Source organism: Periophthalmus magnuspinnatus, chromosome 24 (assembly GCF_009829125.3).
Source record: "Periophthalmus magnuspinnatus isolate fPerMag1 chromosome 24, fPerMag1.2.pri, whole genome shotgun sequence".
In the NCBI taxonomy this organism is placed as follows: domain Eukaryota; kingdom Metazoa; phylum Chordata; class Actinopteri; order Gobiiformes; family Gobiidae; genus Periophthalmus; species Periophthalmus magnuspinnatus.
In genome coordinates, this window is record NC_047149.1 from 1408178 (window position 1) to 1431758 (window position 23581).

At 46.8% G+C, this 23581-nt stretch overlaps 1 protein-coding gene across 1 annotated transcript in view; it reads left to right on the forward strand.

Annotated features, from left to right (window-relative positions):
- LOC117393155 (cytochrome P450 2K1-like) overlaps positions 1 to 23581 on the forward strand; it is a 36026-nt gene that overhangs the window by 7539 nt on the left and 4906 nt on the right. Inside the window, exons 2-6 of the mRNA XM_055232315.1 lie at positions 4705 to 4873; positions 8240 to 8389; positions 8676 to 8836; positions 18596 to 18769; positions 23108 to 23249. Coding sequence (XP_055088290.1) covers positions 4705 to 4873; positions 8240 to 8389; positions 8676 to 8836; positions 18596 to 18769; positions 23108 to 23249 — 796 coding nt within the window. The remainder of the gene's footprint in view (positions 1 to 4704; positions 4874 to 8239; positions 8390 to 8675; positions 8837 to 18595; positions 18770 to 23107; positions 23250 to 23581) is intronic.

The following is a 23581-nucleotide window of genomic DNA, read 5'->3' on the forward strand; positions in this document are numbered from 1 at the left end:
TTGTCCATGTCCCTCTTATGTCGGTTTTACTTTTTTCTAGTTGAACTCTATAGTACTCTTATGTTCTTACAAAAGAAAATGGAAACACACCATGAGGACTATGCATGCTGTGACAGCAGAGCAAACCAAATGCTTTTTGAATGACACACACAGGCTCACCTGCGCAGACAGACCCAGGTACACCTGCCCAGACAGACCCAGGCTCACGTGCGCAGATAGATCCAAGCTCACCTGCACAGACAACCACAGGCTCACCTGCGCAGACAGACCCAGCCTCACCTGCGCAGACAGACCCAGCCTCACCTGCGCAGACAGATCCAACCTCACTTGCGCAGAGAGACCCAGGCTCACCTGCGCAGACAGACCCAGCCTCACCTGCGCAGAGAGACCCAGACTCAGCTTTGCAGACAGAGGCAAGAGGAAACGTGTTGCTGATATTAAGATTCAAATTTCCTTGTCAGACAAATGTGCCAAACAGCAGCTCTGTGCCCATTCATACTCATAGCTTGTGTATATACATGAACATAACTATAATGCTAGCCACTGCATTCCAAACAGGAAATGCTCATGCTCATACTTCCTGCTCCATCCATCCATCCATCCATCCATCCATTTTCTTTCGCTTATCCGGGGCCGGGTCGCGGGGGCAGCAGTCTAAGCAGGGACTCTCGGACTTCCCTCACCCCAGACACATCCTCCAGCTCCTCCAGTGGGATCCCAAGGCGATCCCAGGCCAGCTGAGAGACATAGTCTCTCCAGTGTGTCCTGGGTCTTCCCCGGGGCCTCCTCCCGGTGGGACATGCCCAGAACACCTCCCTTGGGAGGCATCCAGGAGGCATCCTGAGCAGATGCCCGAGCCACCTCAACTGGTTCCTCTCAACGTGTAGGAGCAGCGGCTCTACTCCGAGCTCCTCCCGTGTGACTGAGCTCCTCACCCTACCCTAAGGGTGCGCCCAGCCACTCTGTGGAGGAAGCCCATTTCGGCCGCTTGTATCCGCGATCTTGTCCTTTCGGTCATTACCCAGAGCTCATGACCATAGGTGAGGGTAGGAACGTAGATTGACCGGTAAATCGAGAGCTGAGCCGGAAGGCGGACCGATACAGCGACCGCATCACTGCAGACGCTGCACCGATCCGCCTGTCAATCTCACGCTCCATCCTTCCCTCACTCGTGAACAAGACCCCGAGATACTTGAACTCCTCCACTTGGGGCAGAGACTCACCACCCACCCGGAGGGGGCAAACCACCTTTTTCCGGTCGAGAACCATGGTCTCGGATTTGGAGGAGCTGATTCTCATCCCAGCCACTTCACACTCAGCTGCAAACCGCCCCAGTGCCTGCTGCAGGTCCTGGCTCGATGAAGCCATCAGGACAACATCATACACAAATAGCAGAGATGAAATCCTGTGGTTCCCGAACCAGATCCCCTCTGGCCCCTGGCTGCGCCTAGAAATTCTGTCCATAAATATAATGAACAGAACCAGTGACAAAGGGCAGCCCTGGCGGAGTTCAACATGCACCGGGAACAGGTCTGACTTACTGCCAGCAATGCGAACACAGCTCCTGCTCCGGTCATACAGGGACCGGACAGCCCTTAGCAAAGGGCCCCGGACCCCATACTCCCGGAGCACCCCCCAAAGGACACCACGAGGGACATGGTTGAATGCCTTCTCCAGATCCACAAAACACATGTGGACTGGTTGGGCATACTCCCATTAACCCTCGAGGACCTGATGGAGAGTATAGAGCTGGTCCAGTGTTCCACGACCAGGACGAAAACCACACTGCTCCTCCTGAATCCGAGGTTCGACTATCGGTCGGATTCTCCTCTCCAGTACCCTGTAATAGACCTTACCAGGAAGGCTGAGGAGTGTGATTCCCCTGTAATTGGAACACACCCTCCGGTCCCCCTTCTTGTACAGAGGGACCACCACACCGGTCTGCCATTCCAGTGGTATTGTCCCCGACTGCCACGCGATGTTGCAAAGACGTGTCAGCCAAGACAGTCCCACAATATCCAGAGACTTGAGGTACTCGGGACGGATCTCGTCCACCCCCGGAGCCTTGCCACCGAGGAGCTTGCTAACCACCTCGGTGACTTCAGCCAGGGTGATGGACGAGTCCGCCTCCGGGTCCCCAATGTCTGCTTCCTCCTCGGAAGACATGACGGGGGGATTGAGGAGATCCTTAAAGTATTCCTTCCACCGCCCGACAACATCCCCAGTCGAGGTCAGCAGCTCTCCACCCGCACTGTAAACAGTGTTGGTGAAGCACTGCTTCCCTCTCCTGAGGTGTCGGACAGTTTGCCAGAATTTCTTTGAGGCCGTCCGATAGTCCTCCTCCATGGCCTCCCCGAACTCCTTCCAACCCCGAGTTTTTGCCTCTGTGACCGCACGAGCCGCGGCACGCTGTACTCATCGGCTGCCTCAGGAGTCCCATGAGCCAACAAGGCTCGATAGGACTCCTTCTTCAGCTTGACAGCATCCCTTACTTCCAGTGTCCACCACCGGGTTCGGGGATTGCCGCCGCGACAAGCGCCGCAGACCTTACGACCACAGTTACGAGCGGCCGCATTGACAATAGAGATGGAGAACATGGCCCACTCGGAGTCCATGTCTCCAACCTCCCCCGGGATCAGAGAGAAGTTCTCCCGGAGGTGTGAGTTGAAGACCCCTCTGACAGAGGGCTCTGCCAGGCGTTCCCAACAGACCCTTACAATACTCTTGGGTCTGCCAGGTCTGTCCGGCTTCCTCCTCCCCCAGCGGATCCAACTCACCACCAAGTGGTGATCGGTTGACAGCTCAGCCCCTCTCTTCACCCGAGTGTCCAAGACATCGGAGGTCAGATGACACGACAGCAAAGTCGATCATCGACCTCCAACCTAGAGTGTCCTGGTGCCACGTGCACCGATGGACACCCTTGTGCTCGAACATGGTGTTTGTTATGTACAAACTGTGACTAGCACAGAAGCCCAATAACAAAACTCCATTCGGGTTCAGATCAGGTAGGCCGTTCTTCCCAATCACGCCCCTCCAGGTGTCACTGTCGGTGCACTGTCTAGTACCCCTCCCAGGGACTCCAAGAAGGCCGGGTACTCTGCACTGCTGTTTGGCCCGTAGGCCGACACAACAGTGAGAGACCTGTCCCCAACCCAAAGGCGCAGGGACGCGACCCTCTTGTTCACTGGAGTGAACCCCAACACGAAGCGGCTGAGCTGTGAGGCAATTAGCAAGCCCACACCAGCTCGCCGCCTCTCCCCGCGGGCAACGCCAGAGAAATGGAAAGTCCAGCCCCTCTCAAGAAGTTGGGTTCCAGAGCCCAAACTGTGCGTGGAGGCGAAGCCGACTATATCTAGTCCAGAGATCCGGTCGTTGAGGCCCCTGCCTTTGACCGCTGCCCAGCTCTTCATGCACCGGCCCCTTACGGATCCTCTTGCGGGTGGTGGGTCCACATGAGGACGGCCCCACGTCACTCCTTCGGGCTGAGCCCGGCCGGGCCCCATGGGGAAAGGCCCGGCCACCAGGCACTTGCTGTCGAGCACCCACCCCAGGCCTGGCTCCAGGGTGAGGCCTCGGTAACACCGGTTCAGGCGACATAACTGGCCTTGATTTAATTTTCTTTATAATTTTCTTCCTGCTCCATCAACTCCAATTCACTTTATACTGAAAAATTAACGCCTCTTTGTAACTGCTGCAATGAACCTTGTTTGGTCTTAGTCGTAACGATTGACAGGGCGACCAAATATTCAGAACTTGGGTGAAAAGATTAACAATGTTTATTTACAGATAAATTTATGCAAAAAGTTTGATGGAGCAGACAGTTGAAAGCGGGATCATGTGCAGTAGTCTTTGAGCGGGGCGTGGGCAGCAGGGTCAGAGACGAGGGGGTCTGCACTGGTTGAGGTGAACTGAGACGGACGGTGAGAGGTTTGTACCGGTCATGGAGAGCTGGGTCGGAGACGGAAGCACAGTGCACGTTCAGGGAGCGGGATCTGGTAGAGAACAAAGATATCCAACTGAGTGAAAAAAGGCATAAATGCAAAAACGAGACTGAGCCAAGCAGAGCAGCACCATTGAGGATATGCGGACCATCTGGCGCTGAGTGTCAGGTCCTCGGTCCCTTTGTCCTCCCCAGGTGCAACTTGACTATGGATTAGTTGCAGGTGTGCATAGGAGGAGCCAGAATCTCTGCCCAGCTCCAGGCTCTGACACAGAGGGGAGGGATAAACACAGGGACAGACTGGGATTTTGACATAACTGCTACATTATCGTGGTATTTATATTTTGCTATTGTGTCCGTAAATAAAGAAATTTACTTTAATAACAACAAATTGACAGCATTGCTAGGCATCAGCTGACCAAGGCCAAGTTTAAATATTTGAACGACAACAGTTAAATTTAAAGTTTGATAAGGCAACAGTTAAAGTTAAACAAAATTTTTAAACAAACTAAAATGTAATGAGTAAATAAGAGCTAACAGTAGAACAAGGGACACTGCAGAAAGCTTTTTTCATAAAACTTAATGGTAAAATGTTCAGTTTATTTATACTTATAAGTGATAGTTAGATATAAATATATAAATGCATAAAATAAGTATGTACTGTAAGTAAAATAAACAGCAATCAGCAACCTCAAAAGAAGTTGAACACTAATTTTACAGCAGTATCGTTTGAAAGTGCATGTTTTCTTGTGTTTTTGTTTTAGCTTTCTAAACAGTATGGCCCTGTATTCACGGTGTGGATGGGCCCTCAGAAGGTGGTGGTCTTGGCCGGGTACAAGACGGTGAAGGAGGCTCTGGTGAACCATGCTGAGGTCTTTGGAGACAGACATGTTCTGCCCATCACTAAAGACATGATGGTCAAGGACAGTTACGGTAAAGCCAGGTTTATGTAATATGGAGTTTAACAATGCACTGGTACCTCTGGAGCTATCCATCCATCAATTTTCTTCTGCTTATCCGGAGCCGGGTCACAGGAACAGCAGTCTAAGCAGGGACTCCTAGATTTCTGTCACCTCAGATACGTCCTCCAGCTCCTTCTTTGGGACCCCAAGGGGTTCCTAAGCCAGCCAAAAGACATAGTCCCTCCAGCGTGTCCTGGGTCTTCCCCGGGGACTCCTCCAGATGGGATGTGTCCTGAACACATCCCTAGGGAGGCATCCAAGAGGAATCCTGAACAGAGTAGAGCAGCGGCTCTACTCCAAGCTCCTCCCATGTGACCAAGCTCCTCACCCTATTCCTAGGAGAGTGCCCAGCCACCCTGAGGAGGAAACCCATTTTGTGCGCTTGTGTCCGTGAGCTTATCCTTTCAATCATTACTCGGCGCTCATGACCATAGCTGAGGGTAGGAACATAGATTGACCGGTAAATATAGAACTGTGCCTTTTGACTCAGCTCCTTCTTTACCACAACAGTCTGATACAGCGACTGCATCACTGCGGACGCTGCACCAATCTGCCTGTCAATCTCACGCTCCGCTCCGTCCTTCCCTCACTTGTGAACAAGACCCGAGATACTTCAACTCTCTCACTTGAGGCAAGGACTCACCACCCACCCAGGGAGGGCAAGCCACCTTTTCCGGTTGAGAACCATAGACTCGGATTTGGAGGAGCTGATTCTCATCCCAACCGCTTCACACACAGCTGCAAAGCACCTCAGTGCCTGCTGCAGGTCCTGGATTGATGAAGTCATCAGGACAACATCATCTGCAAACAGCAGAGATGAGATCCTGTGGTCACCGAATTGGACCCCCTCTGGCCCGTGGCTGTGCCTAGAAATTCTGTCCATAAATACATGGAACAGAACTCGTGACAAAGGGCAGCCCTGGTGGAGTCCAACATGCACGGGGAACAGGTCTGATTTACTGCCGGCAAGGTGAACACAGCCCCTGCTCCGGTCATACAGGGACCAGACAGCCCTTAGCAATGGGCCCTGGACCCCATACTCCTGGAGCACGCCCCAAAAGACACCACAAGGGACACAGTTGAATGCCTTCTCCAGATCCACAAAACACACTTGGACTGGTTGGGACGAAAACCGCATCGCACCTCTTGAATTGGAGGTTCGACTATCGGTCAGATTCTCCTCTCCAATACCCTGGAATAGACCTTACGGGAAGGCTAAGGAGTGTGATTCCCCTGTAGTTGGAACACACACTCCGGTCTCCCTTCTTAAACAGATGGACCACCACCCTGGTCTGCTACTACTACAAGTCATGCCAACATCAGTAGCATAGCCTACATCTCACCACACAAAGAATAAACTTACATTTTGGTTGTCATGACTGTCGAAGTCGACTCAACTTCTCTAAATCTGTGATTGTCTGTTCAAGTCTTGTTTTGATGACGTGTTTCCATTGAAGAAAAAAAAAAAAGAGGGGGCACAAGCAGAAAGAGAGCGGGCACAGGGAGAAACAGTGTGAGCACATGGAGAAAGAGCGTGAGTGCAGGCAGAAAGAGTAAGGGCGCTGGGTAAAGAGCACGCGGAGATGCCAACACCAGGCTCTATCAGGCATATGCGCACTCGCTTTCACATTTTCACTGCTCACATTTAGTTACCACGCTCTACGTGCGCCCTCGAGTTCTGTCTCAACTTAAAGATAGCCAAATGACACCATACCTAAGGTACTGTGGATGGATCTCGTCCACTCACGAGGCCACTGAGGAGCCTTTAGCCAGGGTAATGGATGAGTCCGCCTCTGGATTCCCAGTCTCTGCTTCCTCCTCAGAAGATGTGACGTTGGGATTGAAAAGTAAAAGTATTCCTTCCACTGTCGAGATCCCCAGTCAAGGTGAGCAGCTCTCTGCCCATATTGTAAATGGCATTGGTGAAGCACTGCTTCTCCTCCTGAGGTGTCGGACGAGTTGACAGACTCTCTTTAATAGTCCTCCTCCATGGCCTCCTCGACCTCCTCCCAAACCTGAGTTTTTGCCTTTGAGGGTTCTGCCAGACATTCCTAATAGACTCTCACAGTACGCCTGGGCCTGCCAAGTCTGTCCGGCTTCCTCCTACACCAGCGGATCCAACTCACCACCAAATGGAGATGGGTTGGCAGTTCCGCCCCTCTCTTCAACCGAGTGTCCAAGACACGCAGCCGGTGGTCAGATGACACAACAACAAAGTTGATCATTGACCTCTGACCTATGGTATCCTGGTACCACGTGCACTGATGAACACCCTTATGCTTGAATACAGTGTTCATTATGGACAAACTGTTGCTAGCACAGAAGTCCAATAACAGATGACCACTCGGGTTCAGATCAGGAAGGCCTTCTTTCGTTCATGTTGTTCATGTGGTCGTTGAAGTCCCCAAGTAGAACAACGGAGTCCCCGGTTGGTGCACTGTCTAGTACCCCTCTTGTAGGGACTCTCAGAAGGCCAGGTACTCTGCACTGCTGGCCCGTAGGTTGACACAACAATGAGAGACCTGTCCCCAACTCCGGTAAGGCCAGTCCGGCCTTGATCACCTCTGGAGCTAATAAACATTCAATTTACTCAAATGTCAAAACTTACAGTTTAAAGGCACAGCACACAGTTTAAAGGTACAGCACACAGCCTGAAGATTTTCATTGGACTGAGGTGACTGACGAGTTGAATTAAGATAAGAGGTTTTAGCAGCTAATCTGCAACCAAGACCCATATTTGGAAGTCTGGATATGCAATCAAAAAGTCAGCAAGGTTTTTGACAATACTCGCTCTTCCTGGGCAGGACCTTAGATACGCTATCAGTCAAAAAAAAAAGTCATACAATATAAGTATTGTGCACTTCATTGATACTTTGCTTAATAAAAAGACCTTTGATAGAAACACAGTCTATCAAACCTGTTGCTGACACGAGAAAGAGTGATCTTGGGGGAAAGAAGGCAGCTCATTAGTCTTTATTATTAATGTTTATAACTATAACTAACTGATTTAGGGAGAAAATAGTGAAATAACCCCAGGATCATGTAGAGTGGGTTTAAAAGATCATTTTAACACCAAAATGACAAGTCTGACAGGAACAATTACAGAGAGACAGAAAAAAAATTGTCAATAAAAGTTAATTGTAATGAGAGCTTGATAAAAACACTTCACCCCATGCTCACTTCCTATTTGGAACACGACTAGCGTGTTAGCAATATGCATTTATACATACAGTGGCTAACCCCCTAGAGAAACATTTTCAGTGACCACAGGCAGTGTCCACAGCCCAATTTACTAAGGTTCCAGTGTTTCTCATATCAGGCTTTGGCTGTGTTCCAGGAGTGTTATGGTCCAATGGAGAGAAGTGGAGGGAGCTGCGGCGCTTTGCTCTGACAAACCTCAGAGACTTTGGGATGGGCAAGAGAGTATGTGAGGACAAGATCATAGAGGAAGCCCAGTGTCTCTGCCAGGTCTTCAACGACTTCAGAGGTGAGAGTAAACCTGGACTAAACAAAGAGTAAACAAAGATCCAGCAATAACCCAGCACTAACCCAGGACTAAACCTGGCCTAAAACAGGTCTAAACAGGACTGAAACAGTTCTAAACATGACTAAAACATGATTCAAATAGGTCTAAACCAGGCTAAATGAGGACTCACAGGACTAAACAAAGACTAATCCAGCACCTGGTTTGTGTTGTGATATGTAATATGTGATGTGTTTGCAGAGAATACCCCAGAGAAGTGTAATGCCCCTTCTTTAAATCTTCATTCTAGGAAAAGCGTTTGACACAACAGAACCGGTGAACTGTGCAGTGTCAAATATCATCTCATCTCTGGTCTATGGCAGTCGCTTTGAGTACAACGACCCAGAGTTCACCACTTTACTCAAGTACACCACCACCAACATACAACTCCTGGGCTCCCCATCGGTGCAGGTCAGGTTCAAAGTGAATTTGACAAATTAATATATTTTCTAACTCTGACCTGGTTTGGATAGTACCTGTGCTAAGTATTTATCAAAGTTTTATATCACTTAAGTGGCAGTGTATTGTAAGCATGTTCCTTTTATCCAATCAGAAGAATCACTGGAGACAAGAGAGTAGAATCACTCGAGTTTTATTGTCCCTATACATCCAATCTAATACAAGTCAGGCATGATGCTGTCCCTAGTACGTGCACGGAGATCTCAGGGGCGGTCCCATTTTGGTCTGAGTGCCTGACCCTGAACGCCACATTTAAACATAAATCATGAATATTCAGTAGCTGAGTGTGGACATCTTTTTCTTCCTTCTGGCACTCCTCTACCCTCCAGGCGCCCCGCTGGTGCAGAGTTATCTGTAACAGCTTAATCTGGGAGGACATGCTACACAATCTATCTATTGTCACAGTATGTTCTTTTCTATGCGATAGGGCAAGAATGGAGTGTGTTTGTGCAGTGTTGCGTGAAAGTCCTAAACCTCCTTTTAGTCTAATCTTTAATATTATGAGCAATGACGTTTACGTCCTTCATCCCCCCTTTGATCTATTTTTATCGATCACCATTTATATGTTTTCTTAAAGTTCATACAGTGGGGCCAATACTGGTAATGTGGGTTTTACCTCCTCCTGTTTAAGCATTGTATATTGACCTTTTAGCTGACCACCTACAGCGCATTGAATGACACGTTCAATTAAAGATCTAATCAATGGAATACAACAACAACCACCAAAGATAAATAATGCAATCACCATTACTAATATGGTAGCCATTGACATTGCTACTTGTTTCCAAGAGCCAAACATTTTGGAGAACCACTCATCTAGGGGATTGTTAACACCTGAGTGAGAATGCATCGTGTCCGAGAACATTTGGAGTCCTTTAAGAGTTCTGGTTACGGAGCCATCCGGAGCAGTATTATTAGGAATAAATGTACAACACTGTTCCCTGAACAAAGAACATACCCATCCACGTTCGGCTAATAACATATCTAGGGCCATTATATTTTGAAAAGTAGTTTTGGATACCGCGTCTAATTGTTCAGCCATAGCTGTGCCTAAGGATGTGGTCAGGTTGGTTAAACGCAATAAGTTGTAATGGAGATAATTTATATGATCTACATTTTTGTTAGGAGTGATAGGAAATATAGCACTAATGAATGGGAGATTTTCAAACCCTGCAGCAAGTTGATCGACTAGTTTATATTCATCTGGAACACCACGTGGTACACCTATAGCATCTACATATGTTGGGTTAGGGCCTAGAGCATGATTTAAATCAGACATAGTGTACAATTTTCAGGACAGCTACTGGAGACACAGGTGAAATTACCCACTTTGGGAGTGTAAAAGATTTGTTTTTGGTTAGATTTTCAGCCTTTAGGATAGGGAAGATAGGGCCTAATTGTTTACATGATGAGGCCTTGAGGAGCGCTCCAATGCACATGATGTGTTTTCATAAATACCCGGGACCAACTGCAGCTGTGGCCTTGCATTAAGGCAGACCACACAGTCTTCTCTTATACCTAAGGCAACATTTTGTGCGGATTGGAGCCAAATGTTAGATTGTAATTTAGTGCCAGTAGCTGAATAAACAAATTCTGCTGACGTAAATTGTGATGGGTCCAGAACTTGAATGTATTTAGTATTTTGGTCTAATCTACCAACAGAAGTATAGGGACTAGTCTTGTTAGTTCTGATTGGATCTTGACATATAATTGCATCAGCGTAATAATCACGGGATGGTCCGGGCACATATACATAAAATGTAAATACTGTCATTCAGAAGCATTTGCTTGTTGTGTGAAATCTATTGTTACTACTAAATGGGTTGCGGTCCTGGTTAAAGTTAACATGTTTTTCCATTTACTAGCTAGTTCTGTGGAGGACCATGGAGTCCAGTCATTACCTGAGTATGCAGCTACGTTTCCCCATGAATTGTCAATTTGTCCGGGCATCACATACCAGTGATAAGAGCTAGGGTCTACCAAAGAAAATAACTGAGTCCCCCGATGTTTAAATAAGTGGAATGGTACACGAAAAACTCTGGATTCTCCGGTGGGAGTACACATTTCAGGTAATGACACGTGACTGGTTTTGTTTGAACACTTCTGACCTGTTATTGAAATGAAGTTATCTGAGGTAGTGGAGGCCCCACCTGCACATGCACATAATATTACACTAAAGCATAATACTGTCAATAATGAAATCCCCTTTTTGTGCGGGGTAGAACCCCAACCATCCATCCATCCATTTTCTTCCGCTTATCCGGGGCCGGGTCGCGGGGGCAGCAGTCTAAGCAGGGACTCCCAGACTTCCCTCACCCCGGACACGTCCTCCAGCTCCTCCGGTGGGAGCCCAAGGCGTTCCCAGGCCAGCCGAGAGACATAGTCCCTCCAGCGTGTCCTGGGTCTTCCCCGGGGCCTCCTCCCGGTGGGACATGCCCAGAACACCTCCCTAGGGAGGCGTCCAGGAGGCATCCTGAGCAGATGCCCGAGCCACCTCAGCTGGTTCCTCTCAACGTGTAGGAGCAGCGGCTCTACTCCGAGTTCCTCCCGTGTGACCGAGCTCCTCACCCTATCCCTAAGGGTGCGCCCGGCCACTCTGCGGAGGAAGCCCATTTCAGCCGCTTGTATCCGCGATCTTGTCCTTTCGGTCATTACCCAAAGCTCATGACCATAGGTGAGGGTAGGAACGTAGATTGACCGGTAAATCGAGAGCTTCGCCTTCCGGCTCAGCTCCTTCTTTACCACAACGGACCGATACAGCGACCGCATCACTGCAGACGCTGCACCGATCCGCCTGTCAATCTCACGCTCCATCCTTCCCTCACTCGTGAACAAGACCCCGAGATACTTGAACTCCTCCACTTGGGGCAGAGACTCACCACCCACCCGGAGAGAGCAAACCACCTTTTTCTGGTCGAGAACCATGGCCTCGGATTTGGAGGAGCTGATTCTCATCCCAGCCACTTCACACTCGGCTGCAAACCGCCCCAGTGCCTGCTGCAGGTCCTGGCTCGAAGAAGCCATCAGGACAACATCATCTGCAAACAGCAGAGATGAAATCCTGTGGTTCCCAAACCAGGCCCCCTCCGGCCCCTGGCTGCGCCTAGAAATTCTGTCCATAAATATAATGAACAGAACCGGTGACAAAGGGCAGCCCTGGCGGAGTCCAACATGCACTGGGAACAGGTCTGACTTACTGCCGGCAATGCGAACACAGCTCCTGCTCCGGTCATACAGGGACCGGACAGCCCTTAGCAAAGAGCCCCGGACCCCATACTCCCAGAGCACCCCCCAAAGGACACCACGAGGGACACGGTCGAATGCCTTCTCCAGATCCACAAAACACATGTGGACTGGTTGGGCATACTCCCATGAGCCCTCGAGGACCCGATGGAGAGTGTAGAGCTGGTCCAGTGTTCCACGACCAGGACGAAAACCACACTGCTCCTCCTGAATCCGAGGTTCGACTATCGGTCGGATTCTCCTCTCCAGCACCCTGGAATAGACCTTACCGGGAAGGCTGAGGAGTGTGATTCCCCTGTAATTGGAACACACCCTCCGGTCCCCCTTTTTATACAGAGGGACCACCACCCCGGTCTGCCATTCCACAGGTACTGTCCCCGACCGCCACGCGATGTTGCAGAGACTTGTCAGCCAAGACAGTCCCACAACATCCAGAGACTTGAGGTACTCAGGACGGATCTCATCCACCCCCGGAGCCTTGCCACCGAGGAGCTTGCCAACCACCTCAGTGACTTCAGCCAGGGTGATGGACGAGTCCGCCTCTGGGTCCCCAGTTTCTGCTTCCTCCTCGGAAGACGTGACAGTGGGATTGAGGACATCCTCAAAGTATTCCTTCCACCGCCCGACAACATCCCCAGTCGAGGTCAGCAGCTCTCCACCCACACTGTAAACAGTGTTGGTGAAGCACTGCTTTCCCCTCCTGAGGCGTCGGACGGTTTGCCAGAATCTCTTTGAGGCCGTCCGATAGTCCTCCTCCATGGCCTCCCCGAACTCCTCCCAACCCCGAGTTTTTGCCTCTGTGACTGCCCGAGCCGCGGCACGCTTGGCCTGCCGGTACTCATCAGCTGCCTCAGGAGTCCCACGAGCCAACAAGGCTCGATAGGACTCCTTCTTCAGCTTGACGTCATCCCTTACTTCCGGTGTCCACCACCGGGTTCGGGGATTGCCGCCGCGACAAGCACCACAGACCTTACGACCACAGCTACGAGCAGCCGCATCAACAATAGAGGTGGAGAACATGGCCCACTCGGAGTCCATGTCTCCAACCTCCCCCGGGATCAGGGAGAAGTTCTCCCGGAGGTGGGAGTTGAAGACCCCCCTGACAGAGGGCTCCGCCAGACGTTCCCAGCAGACCCTCACAATACGCTTGGGCCTGCCAGGTCTGTCCAGCTTCCTCCTCCGCCAGCGGATCCAACTCACCACCAGGTGGTGATCAGTTGACAACTCAGCCCCTCTCTTCACCCGAGCGTCCAAGACACGCGGTCGGAGGTCAGATGACACGACAACAAAGTCGATCATCGACCTCCGACCTAGAGTGTCCTGGTGCCATGTGCACCAATGGACACCCTTGTGCTCGAACATGGTGTTTGTTATGGACAAGCTGTGACTAGCACAGAAGTCCAATAACAAAACACCGCTCGGGTTCAGATCGGGGAGGCCGCTCCTCCCAATCACGCCCCTCCAAGTGTCACTGTCGTTACCCACATGGGCGTTGAAGTCCCCCAGGAGAACAACGGAGTCCCCGGTTGGTGCACTGTCTAGTACCCCTCCCAGGGACTCCAAGAAGGCCGGGTACTCTGCACTGCTGTTTGGCCCGTAGGCCGACACAACAGTGAGAGACCTGTCCCCGACCCGAAGGCGCAGGGACGCGACCCTCTCGTTCACCGGAGTGAACCCCAACACGCAGCGGCTGAGCTGTGGGGCAATGAGCAAGCCCACACCAGCTCGCCGCCGCTCCCCGCGGGCAACGCCAGAGAAATGGAGAGTCCAACCCCTCTCAAGAAGATGGGTTCCAGAGCCCAAGCTGTGCGTGGAGGTGAGGCCGACTATATCTAGCCGGTAACGCTCAACCTCCCGCACAAGCTCAGGCTCCTTCCCCCCCAGCGAGGTGACATTCCATGTCCCCAGAGCTAGTCTCCATGTCCGGAGATCCGGTCGTCGAGGTCCCCGCCTTCGACTGCTACCCGGATCTCTCCGCACCCGCCCCTCATGGCTCCTCCCGCAGGTGGTGGGTCCACGGGAGGAGAACCCCGTCCACTAAAAATCATTGCGTGTGTAAGCGTGCATGTACAAGCCTTTTGACAGGGATGCAGGGTAGCCACCCGTACCGACTCCGACCAGAGCACAATTGTATTCAACCTGGAAGGCACAGAGAAATTGTACAGCATAAGCGAAAATAATTAAACTAAAAACAATTAAGGTAAAAGTTAATTAAGAGGAAGATGAGGGGTCCTGTGGTACCAATGTAGCCCCTGGCCCTGGCATCAAACGTCCAGTGAGCAATTCGTAAGGAAAGAAACCAGTAATTTTGTTAATAGTCTGTCTCACTGTCAAAAGAGCCAGGGGTAGGGCCTGGAGCCAATTAAGCCCTAAAGCGGAACAGATCTTTGCCAATTTGTCTTTTAGAGTGCGGTTCAGCACGTCCTTAAGGATGATACACAGAACCAAATTTATGACACAGGCCTAGCATTTTTTGTCAACCTTTTGAAGAGCATGGTTGTTGAAATGTGTACCATTATCAGACCTAATCAGAGCTGGAAAGCCATGAGTAGGAATATAATGATTAATCATGACCTTGATCACAGAAGAGGCATCCTCACAGTTCACAGGATAGGCTTCAGGCCAGATACATTCTAAGCTTTTTCATTTAGTTTAGGTTAGTTTACCATTACCGGTCACCAGGGGATTTTCAAAGATTTTTCAGAGATTCTGGACCTGTTGGGAGAGAACTATAGACTTAAGTTATTCAGTGCTTTGTAATCAAGATCTTATGAATTTGAAGATTTTTAAGGACACTTGTTTCAGGTTGGAGAGTGTCCATCCTTTTCCTAATTAAGATCTCATGTAAAGAAAAATCAAGAATGCTGGCTGTGGATCACGTTGCCATCAGCGCTCATGGCAAAGCATCCAACCACGTCATTCTGGTAAAGTTCATGATTTGTTTCCCCATTTGCTCAAGTGATGAGACCCCCCTCTATAAAATATATTTGGTACATATTTGTCATATCTGTGTCAGTCCAAATGTTGAGCTCATGCACAGTCAACAATCTGCCAGTGTCTATCAGTTCTATTGAATGTTCAGTTTTTATGTGCAGTGCTGCTGGTAAATCCCTTCAGTATCTATTGAGAGGCATCAGTGTGTATTAGATGCCATATTTCTGCTTTAACCATAATTCTCCTTTGTTAATGTCAAGTTTAGCTCTATATTATACTAACTGCAACCTCCTTGTCCAGTTTAGCCCTATGTTATATGACCTGCAACCTCCCCCCTTTTAACAACTTTATTTTATCTGATCAACATTCATATAATTCAATCCATTCATAGCAATAATTTATTCTATTTGTGAATACTTAACATTAAAACCGGGTTTTGATTAAGATTTAAATGGGACTTATTTATTTCAAATTTTTCCTAGTGTTTAATTATCTTTAAATTTAGACACATTCATACTGCTGAACATTTTGTTTTTCATATATCAGATGTATTGAAATGGCTTTATTGTGACTACCTTATTTAGTTGTTGTTATTAGCTCAAGAATTGTTTCACAAGCATTAAAAAGCCACTGTTTTATTTTCTGATAATATAATTCAGTTTAAAATACAAATTTCAAACACATTTCAGGAGCATTAACATTTTGATCTAATATAAAGTATATAAAGATCTAATATAAATCATAGTATATGAACTTAACATTTACACCAAACAATTTAAAGCCTTTCAGACCCCAGCGGTTTCAGATTTCATACATAATAAAGCTACATATTTTGTTCGCATTGGAAGTTATACTGTTTAAAAACTTCGATTTCTAATTTTGTTAATTGTGGCCATTCTAAATGTAATTTCAAATGAGTTGCATATGCATTATGTAGAAGCCCCAGTGTAACAGCGCTGATGTACAATGGAAAGAAACAGCCTAAATAATGTTATATTGGTAAATGGTTGTTTTCAGGAATGGAGCAAAAATGTTTGAAATAAATGAACACTTCTAAATTTTGAAATTGGGTTAAAAACAAAATATTTGACTGTGTGGATCCAAGAACAGGCTCCAGTCATGAATGCCCAGGTAAACACAGCCCAAACGCAGCAGCAGAAACAGTTTTATGGGGCCTTTAGAGGAGCAGCAGAGCACTTGCTGAAGCTTTTGATTCAGTTCATTCATTTGTCATGTGACCGGTTAGTGGAGGAGCCCAGTCCACAGACGAGTTTCAGAGCCAGCAGGACTTTCTTTGGTTTTAGTTCAGTTCATGTTTCTCAGTAACGCAGCAGCCATGTTTAGACAGTCTTTAGACAACAGCAGAAACAGAACCAGTCCAGGTCATGTGACCTTCCAGTTCAGAGCTGGAGCGATTCACCCAGAGAGCCAATGCACTCAGACCACGCACACCCAGATACAACAGGCCAAAGACCCATCCCAAATCCACTTCATTCAAAACTAAAATCTATTCAAGGTCTATTCCAACTTGCATGGACAAGTTGTTCATTTTCACCTCAAAAAATGTGTAAACAGTTTCCATAAGAAATCTGCATCTATTATTTACAATATCCTAAAGTTAAAGTGAGGAATTTTCAATAATTATAAAGACATGGTTTGAATTGTTTACTTCGGTTTCTGCATGATCTAATTAAACAAAGTTTATTTGAATGCTAAAATAAATCATCACTGTCAGATGAGTTTAAAACATACTGCTCCTTCTTTGCATTGCACAAAAGCATCATCAACTGTGGCACTTTAACTATTGGTCTTGTATCATGTAGGTGTGGTTAAACTGAAGTTTAATTATATTGCTGGGATCATTATTTGGTAAATTGCTTCATTTTAAACCACTCACAGAAGCACCAATATGGGATAAAATGTATTTATTCATCATTTATCATCGGTACACTTTTGTTTGACATTTTTTGAATATGGATTCAGATTGTATTTTATAACTATGCCTGTTTATGTGTTATGCGTCCGCATTTCGTTCTTTAGCTTGATAGAGCTAGTTACAAATCTGCTCAACTGCAGCTTTAATGTAGTCACAAGCAGCACTGATAGTTGTTACACGAATCTCTCATATTTTAGGCTGAATTATATTATGATATAATCTAATATTACAACAATATAATAATATTTTAGTATAATAATATCTTGTCCTAACAAGCCTCCAATCTGCAACTCTCTCCCCACTCGTCTGCACCCTTTAAAAACTCTCTCGCACTCTTTAAACACTGTCTTGCACAGTTTAAGAACTTTCCCATTACTTTACAAAACTTTCCTGTCCCTTCTCAAATACATTCCTGTCACTTTACTTTGTCTAATAAAAGTCCGTCAGTCCATGTTTCTTTTGTCATAGTACAATACTTGCCTTTTGTCTCTCTTTTGTGGTCTGCCCCATCACATACTGTGCTTTCTCCTCTCGTCCTATCCACAACTTACACATATTTCCCCAGCATGGATCTGTCCTCATGTCTTTGGGCATAATTACCTGGGCGCGAATCCATTTTTCATTCAACCTTTCTTTTTCCTTTGGCCTTTTTCTTTTCTCTATGCCTGACAGCACTTGCTCCTCCACCTCCAAGGACATTTACGTCCTTCATTATGAAGAAAAGTAAGAAACAAAATGTTGAAAAATAGTAGCGCTGAGTTCTTAAACAGAATGCCTCTGCCTGTGTCATCAGCTGTCATCAACTCCATCCAAAATGCTGCAACAATTTAACCACATGGAAGGAATTTTGAAGACATTTTGGATAATGATTTAATAAAATAAAGGTGCTGTTGTGCTATTGTGTAACTTAGACAAGTTTTGGCCCTTGTTAATTATGGTGTCTAGCAGATATGACATACGGAAAAACTCCAACATATGTCATATCTGCTGCCTGTGTCCAACCAGAAAGTCAAATTATAAACTGCGCCAAAATTACAAAACCAGAAAAGGCTAGGCTAAGACTTTTTATGATATTTTAAAATATAATTATGTAAACTATGTTTTAGTAAAATGAGTACTCTAATCTGCCATATGCACTTTAACAGGACTTATGTATGCTATGTTTATGTGAAATCTGTGTTAAAATGTACCTTTGTATTTACTGGGCCTATTCACATGAAACAAAAATGTTGGCAACGTTGAAAAAGTGCATGTGGCATGTTTTTTCATGTTTTTGTAATGCTGAATTTGGTTTGGTGTGATAAGACCTGTGGCAAATATTTATCATAGATTTACATCAGTCATCAAGTGGAAGTTTGGAAAATAAATATGAAAAAATAATCACTGAAAATGATGGAATGTAGCATTAAGTTCTATAAAGGAATACCTCCGTCTATGTCATAAACACCTAGAGTTTTATAAAAAAAATATCATCCATATATGTCATAAATACACAAAATGCAGTGACAATTTACTGGCTTCAACTGCACAGACTTTTCATGTTTCCTTATTGCCATTTCTATACTACACTACATGTGTTAAATGTGTGTTTTGTGCAGATCTATAACTTGTTCCCGTGGCTCGGGCGTCTGGTGCCGAACAGGAATAAAATTTTAAAACAAAGGGAGAAGTCTGATGAACAAAATCAAAGGTTTTTTAAGAAACTGAGAGACACTCTGAACCCACAGATGCCACGAGGCTTTGTGGACGCATTTATGCTGCGACAGAAAAAGGTGAGCAATTTAAAGCAGATGTCCCTGTGTTACTGCAGCAGAGTGCTTGTCATGTCTCCTTCATTCAGTGAGGAGGTTGTGGGTTAGACTCTTGATCTCTCAGAGTGGAGTGTGCATGTTCTCCCTCTGTTACTGTGGCAGAGTAGTTATCCTGTCTCCTCTTCTCAGTGAGAAGGCTGTGAGCCCTGGTTTTTGAAGAGTTTTGACAAAAGTAAAGTAAAGACAAGAAAGTATTTTGTCTGTGTAATCCCTCAGTCGTCCAGGTCCGATCCATAGCAAAAGACAAAGTTTAAATCTGTCAACTGGACAAATCATTGTAGGAGTAAAGATGTTTGGCTGCTCATCGAAGCTGCTTCTTCATTTCTGGTCAGATTGCTGGTGGACACTGCCTTATGGCTATCTGAAGGGAGAGGCTAACCACACTGAAAATGTAAATAGCTATTGTCTCCAGTTTCAGCTGAAACTACCCTATTCAACCTTTAATCACTCTGCTATTGTTCTCTTTGTTTTGGGTCTGAGTGTTATAGATGGGGAAGAGATTATGTTTTCGGACTCCATTCCTGTTAAAGGAAGGATAGTCTCAACAAAAATATCTTATTTAACTCCCCTGTCAAAACACCACATATTTCGAGTTTAGAGGGAACTTCTACAGGCAAATCCATGACTGTGCCATGGGCTCACCAGTCTCTCCTATTATGTCAAATTTATACATGGAACAATTTTATCAGGAGGCATTGTCCTCATTTCCAGGCACTCCACCCACGAATTGGTATCGATACATGGATGACAAGTGGACTAGAATCAAAATTCAAGATCTTGAGCGCTTTACTGCACATATTAATGCTGTGGATCCAAACATCAAGTTCACACGGGAAGAAGCCAAAGAGAAAAAAATGGCCTTCTTAGATTGTGCAGTAACTATAGGGGCCGGTGCCTCCGGGTAGAAGTCTTCAAGAACCCAACCCACACTGACCAATACCTGCTGTCTGATTCACACCATCCACTGCAGCACAAACTCTGAGTTATCTGTACAGTACAACACAGAGCTCAAGTGGTGCTTACAAACACAGAGGGAAAGTGAAGGAGGAGCAACACGTGGAGAAAGCCCTCTCGGCTTGTGGATATCCAAAATGGGCCTTCAAAAGATCTAAGAGAGCTAAGAAAAACAGGACAACAGAGAATCTGAACCGAGAAAGAAAGGCATAAGTATTCTTTACACAGCTGGTGTGACTGAAAAACTTTAGAGAATTTTCAGACAGTATGAGGTTCTTCTTCTTTTCAAACCTAAAAACAACGGTTTAAGACAAAAACTGGTCCACCCAAAAGACAAAACTCCGAGCCATTCAGTGTAGTGAAGAGTGCAGTGAGCGGTACACTGGAGAAACTAAACAACCACTACATAAGAGGGTAAACAACAGCGTCGCGAAAGCTCTTCTGGATCACAGTCCAGCATACATCTCCATCTCAAAGACACTAACAACTCCTTTGAAGATAATGACGCTCAGATCTTAGCCAGAGACAAGAAATGGTTTGAGAGGGGAGTAAAGGAAGGAATTTTTGTCAAGACAAGACAATCCTTCCTAGAATATAAATGGAGGCCTGTGTCATAATCCCCCCCCCCCATCTGAAACTGGAGACAATAGCTGTTTACAGTTTTAGTGTGGTCAGATATAAAGCAGTGTCCACCAGCAATCTGACCAGAACTGAAGAAGCAGCTTGGATGAACAACAAAACATCTTCACTCCTACATATATATATATATATATGTATATGTATGTATATATATATATATATATATATATATATATATATATATATATATATATATATATATATATATATATATATATATATATCAAGGTTTCGGTGCAGTATCTTTGCTGTTCCTAGTACTGTACTTTTCTGGACCTTTTCTTCTCCACTACCTTTGGAGGTGTTTGCCACCTTGACCTTGAGGTCTCCAGTCTGTACTCTGCATAGATGTTTCTGTACACTATGCCCACTACTTGGTTATGCTGCTCCATGTATGCTTTCCCTGCAGCATCTTACCCTGCAGTTATGTGCTGGATTATTTCAGGGGCCTCTTAGCACAACCTACATCTTGGGTCTTGTTTGTTGTGGTAGATTTGGGCCTCTGTCACTCTAGTGCTCAAGGCCTGCTCCTGTGCAGATGGGTTGACTGCCTCTGTGCTGTCCTTCAGTGCAACTTTCTCAAGCCATTGGTAGGATTTCTTGATATCAGCCGCTTCAGTGATGTTCTGTTGGCACATCCCCTGCAGGGGCTTGTCTTCCCATGATGGTTCCTCCAGCACTTTTTCCTCTGCACTCCACTGAGACATTAGCTGAGCATGTCATCTGTTGGGGCCTTGTCCTTAATGTACTTATGGATTTTGGTTGTTTCATCTTGGACTGTGGTCCTCACACTCACTAGTCCTTGGCCTCCTTCCTTACGGCTCGTGTACAGTGTCAGGCCGCTGGATTTGGGATGGAACCCACCATGCCTTGTCAGGAGCCTTCGGGTCTTAACATCTGTGGTCTGTATCTCCTCCTTTTGCCAGCTTGTGATTCCTGCTGGGTATCTGATTACTGGCAGGGCATAGCTGTTTATTGTCTGGGTCTTGTTCTTGCCATTGAGCTGACTCCTTAGGACTTGCCTTACTCGTCTGAGGTATTTGGCCGTGGCTGTTTTCCTTTTTTCCACTTTAAGGTTGCCATTTGCTTGTGGGATACCAAGGTGTTTTTAACTGCCCTCAATGTCTGCTATTGTTCCTTCTGAGAATGAGACCCCTTCTATGTGGACTACCTTCCCTCTCTTTGTCACCATCCAGCTACACTTCTCAAGCCCGAATGACATTATGTGGATCAGTGAGTCTATGTCTCGTTCATTCTTAGCATACAGGTTGATGTCATCCATGTAGATGAGGTGACTGATGCTGGCCCCTTTCCTGAGTCAGTATCCATAGCCAGTGTTGTTGATGATTTGGCTGACGAGGTTCAGACCTGTGCAGAACAGCAATGAAGAAAGTGTACCTTTTTGCTATATGCCACATTTGATTGTCACTTGTGCAAGTGCCTTGCCATTGGCCTCAAGTGTGGTTTTCCACAACCTGTTGATGTTGTACAGCTCCAGGCTTTCAGTGATCCATGTGTGTGGCATTGAGTCGTAGGCTTTCTTGTAATCAATCCAGGCAGCGCACAGGTTGGTCTTACAGGTTCTACAGTCTCGGGCAACTATTCAGTTCAGTCTACCAGGAGCCGGTGTTTGGCTCCCCAGGTATCTTTGCTGATGCCCACACAGAAGGGGCCTCGCTTCCAGAAGGAACAATAGCAAACACCGAGGATGGTTACAAGTACCTTGGTATCCCACAAGCAAATGGCAACCTTGAAGAGGAAACAAGGAAAGCAGACACAGCCACAGCCTCCGACGGGTAAGGCATCTCCTAAGGAGTCAGCTCAATGGTAAGACCCTGCAATAAACAACTACGCCCTGCCAGTAATCAGATACCCAGCAGGAATCATAAGCTGGCCAAAGGAGTAGATACAGACCACAGATGATAAGACCCGAAAGCTCCTGACCATGCATGGCGGGTTCAACCAAAATCCAGCACCCTGAGACTATATGCAAGCCGTAAGGAAGCAGGCCGAGGACTAATGAGCGTGAGACCCACTATCCAGGATGAAACATTCAAGATCCATAAGTACATCAATGACCAACAGATGACGTGTTCAGAAAGCATACATGGAGCAGCATAACCAAGTGGCGGGCATAGTGTAAAGAAACATTTGGGCAGAGTATGGACTGGAGACCCCAAGGTCAAGGTGGGAAACACCTCTAAAGGTAGTGGAGAATAATCAAGCCAAGATCCTGTGGCACTTCCAGATACAGACTGACAGAATGGTGATGGCGAACCAACCAGACATTTTGCTGGTGGATAAACGACAGAGCAAAGCTGTGGTGGACATTGCAGTACCAAGTGATGGGAACATCACGAAAAAGGAACATGAGAAACTAGAGAAATACCACAAGCTCAAAGAAGAGGTGGAGAAGGCCTGGAAGGTGAAGGTGTCAGTGATGCCCGTGGTCATCGGAGCACTCGGGGCAGTGACCCCCATACTGGAAGAGTGGCTACAGCAGATCCCAGGAAAACATCAGACATCTCAGTCCAGAAAAGTGCAGTACTAGGAACAGCAAAGATACTGCACAAAACCCTCTGGTAGAGGTCCTGGGTGAGACCTCTACCAGAGGTAGAGATAGCCTAGGCCTATGTTGCAATGTCTACTCAAGTGTAGAGCAGAATAGTAGCACTGTTAAAGCGGATGTCATGTTATGATTGACAGGAGAGTGGGGTATCTGACAGTCCATACCATGAGAAGAACCTGGCTAGTATGGTTGTACAGATGTTTGCAGCAGGAACTGACACCACCTCAACCACTTTGAGATGGGCCCTGCTCCTCATGGTCAAGTACCCACACATCCAGGGTAAGAAGAGTCCCAAGATACCCCAAAAGTGATCACACATTCAGGGTACATAAAAATAAATATGGTCACAATTCTATAGCACATTTGTACCTTTAAGGCAGAAAAATGCTTTACACCAAGGAACCAGTCGCCCATTCAAACACACAAATACACCAGTGTACACAGAAACTAGAGACAAGAGTAAAGTGCAATTATCTGGGGGAGCTGAAATCACACTGCCAACCTGTGGATCAGTGGGTCTGATCACTCTATTAGTGGTCTTTATGTAAAGAACGCGATTCAAACCTCCAACCTTCAGATCAGAGGACGAGCACTCTACCAACTGAACTACT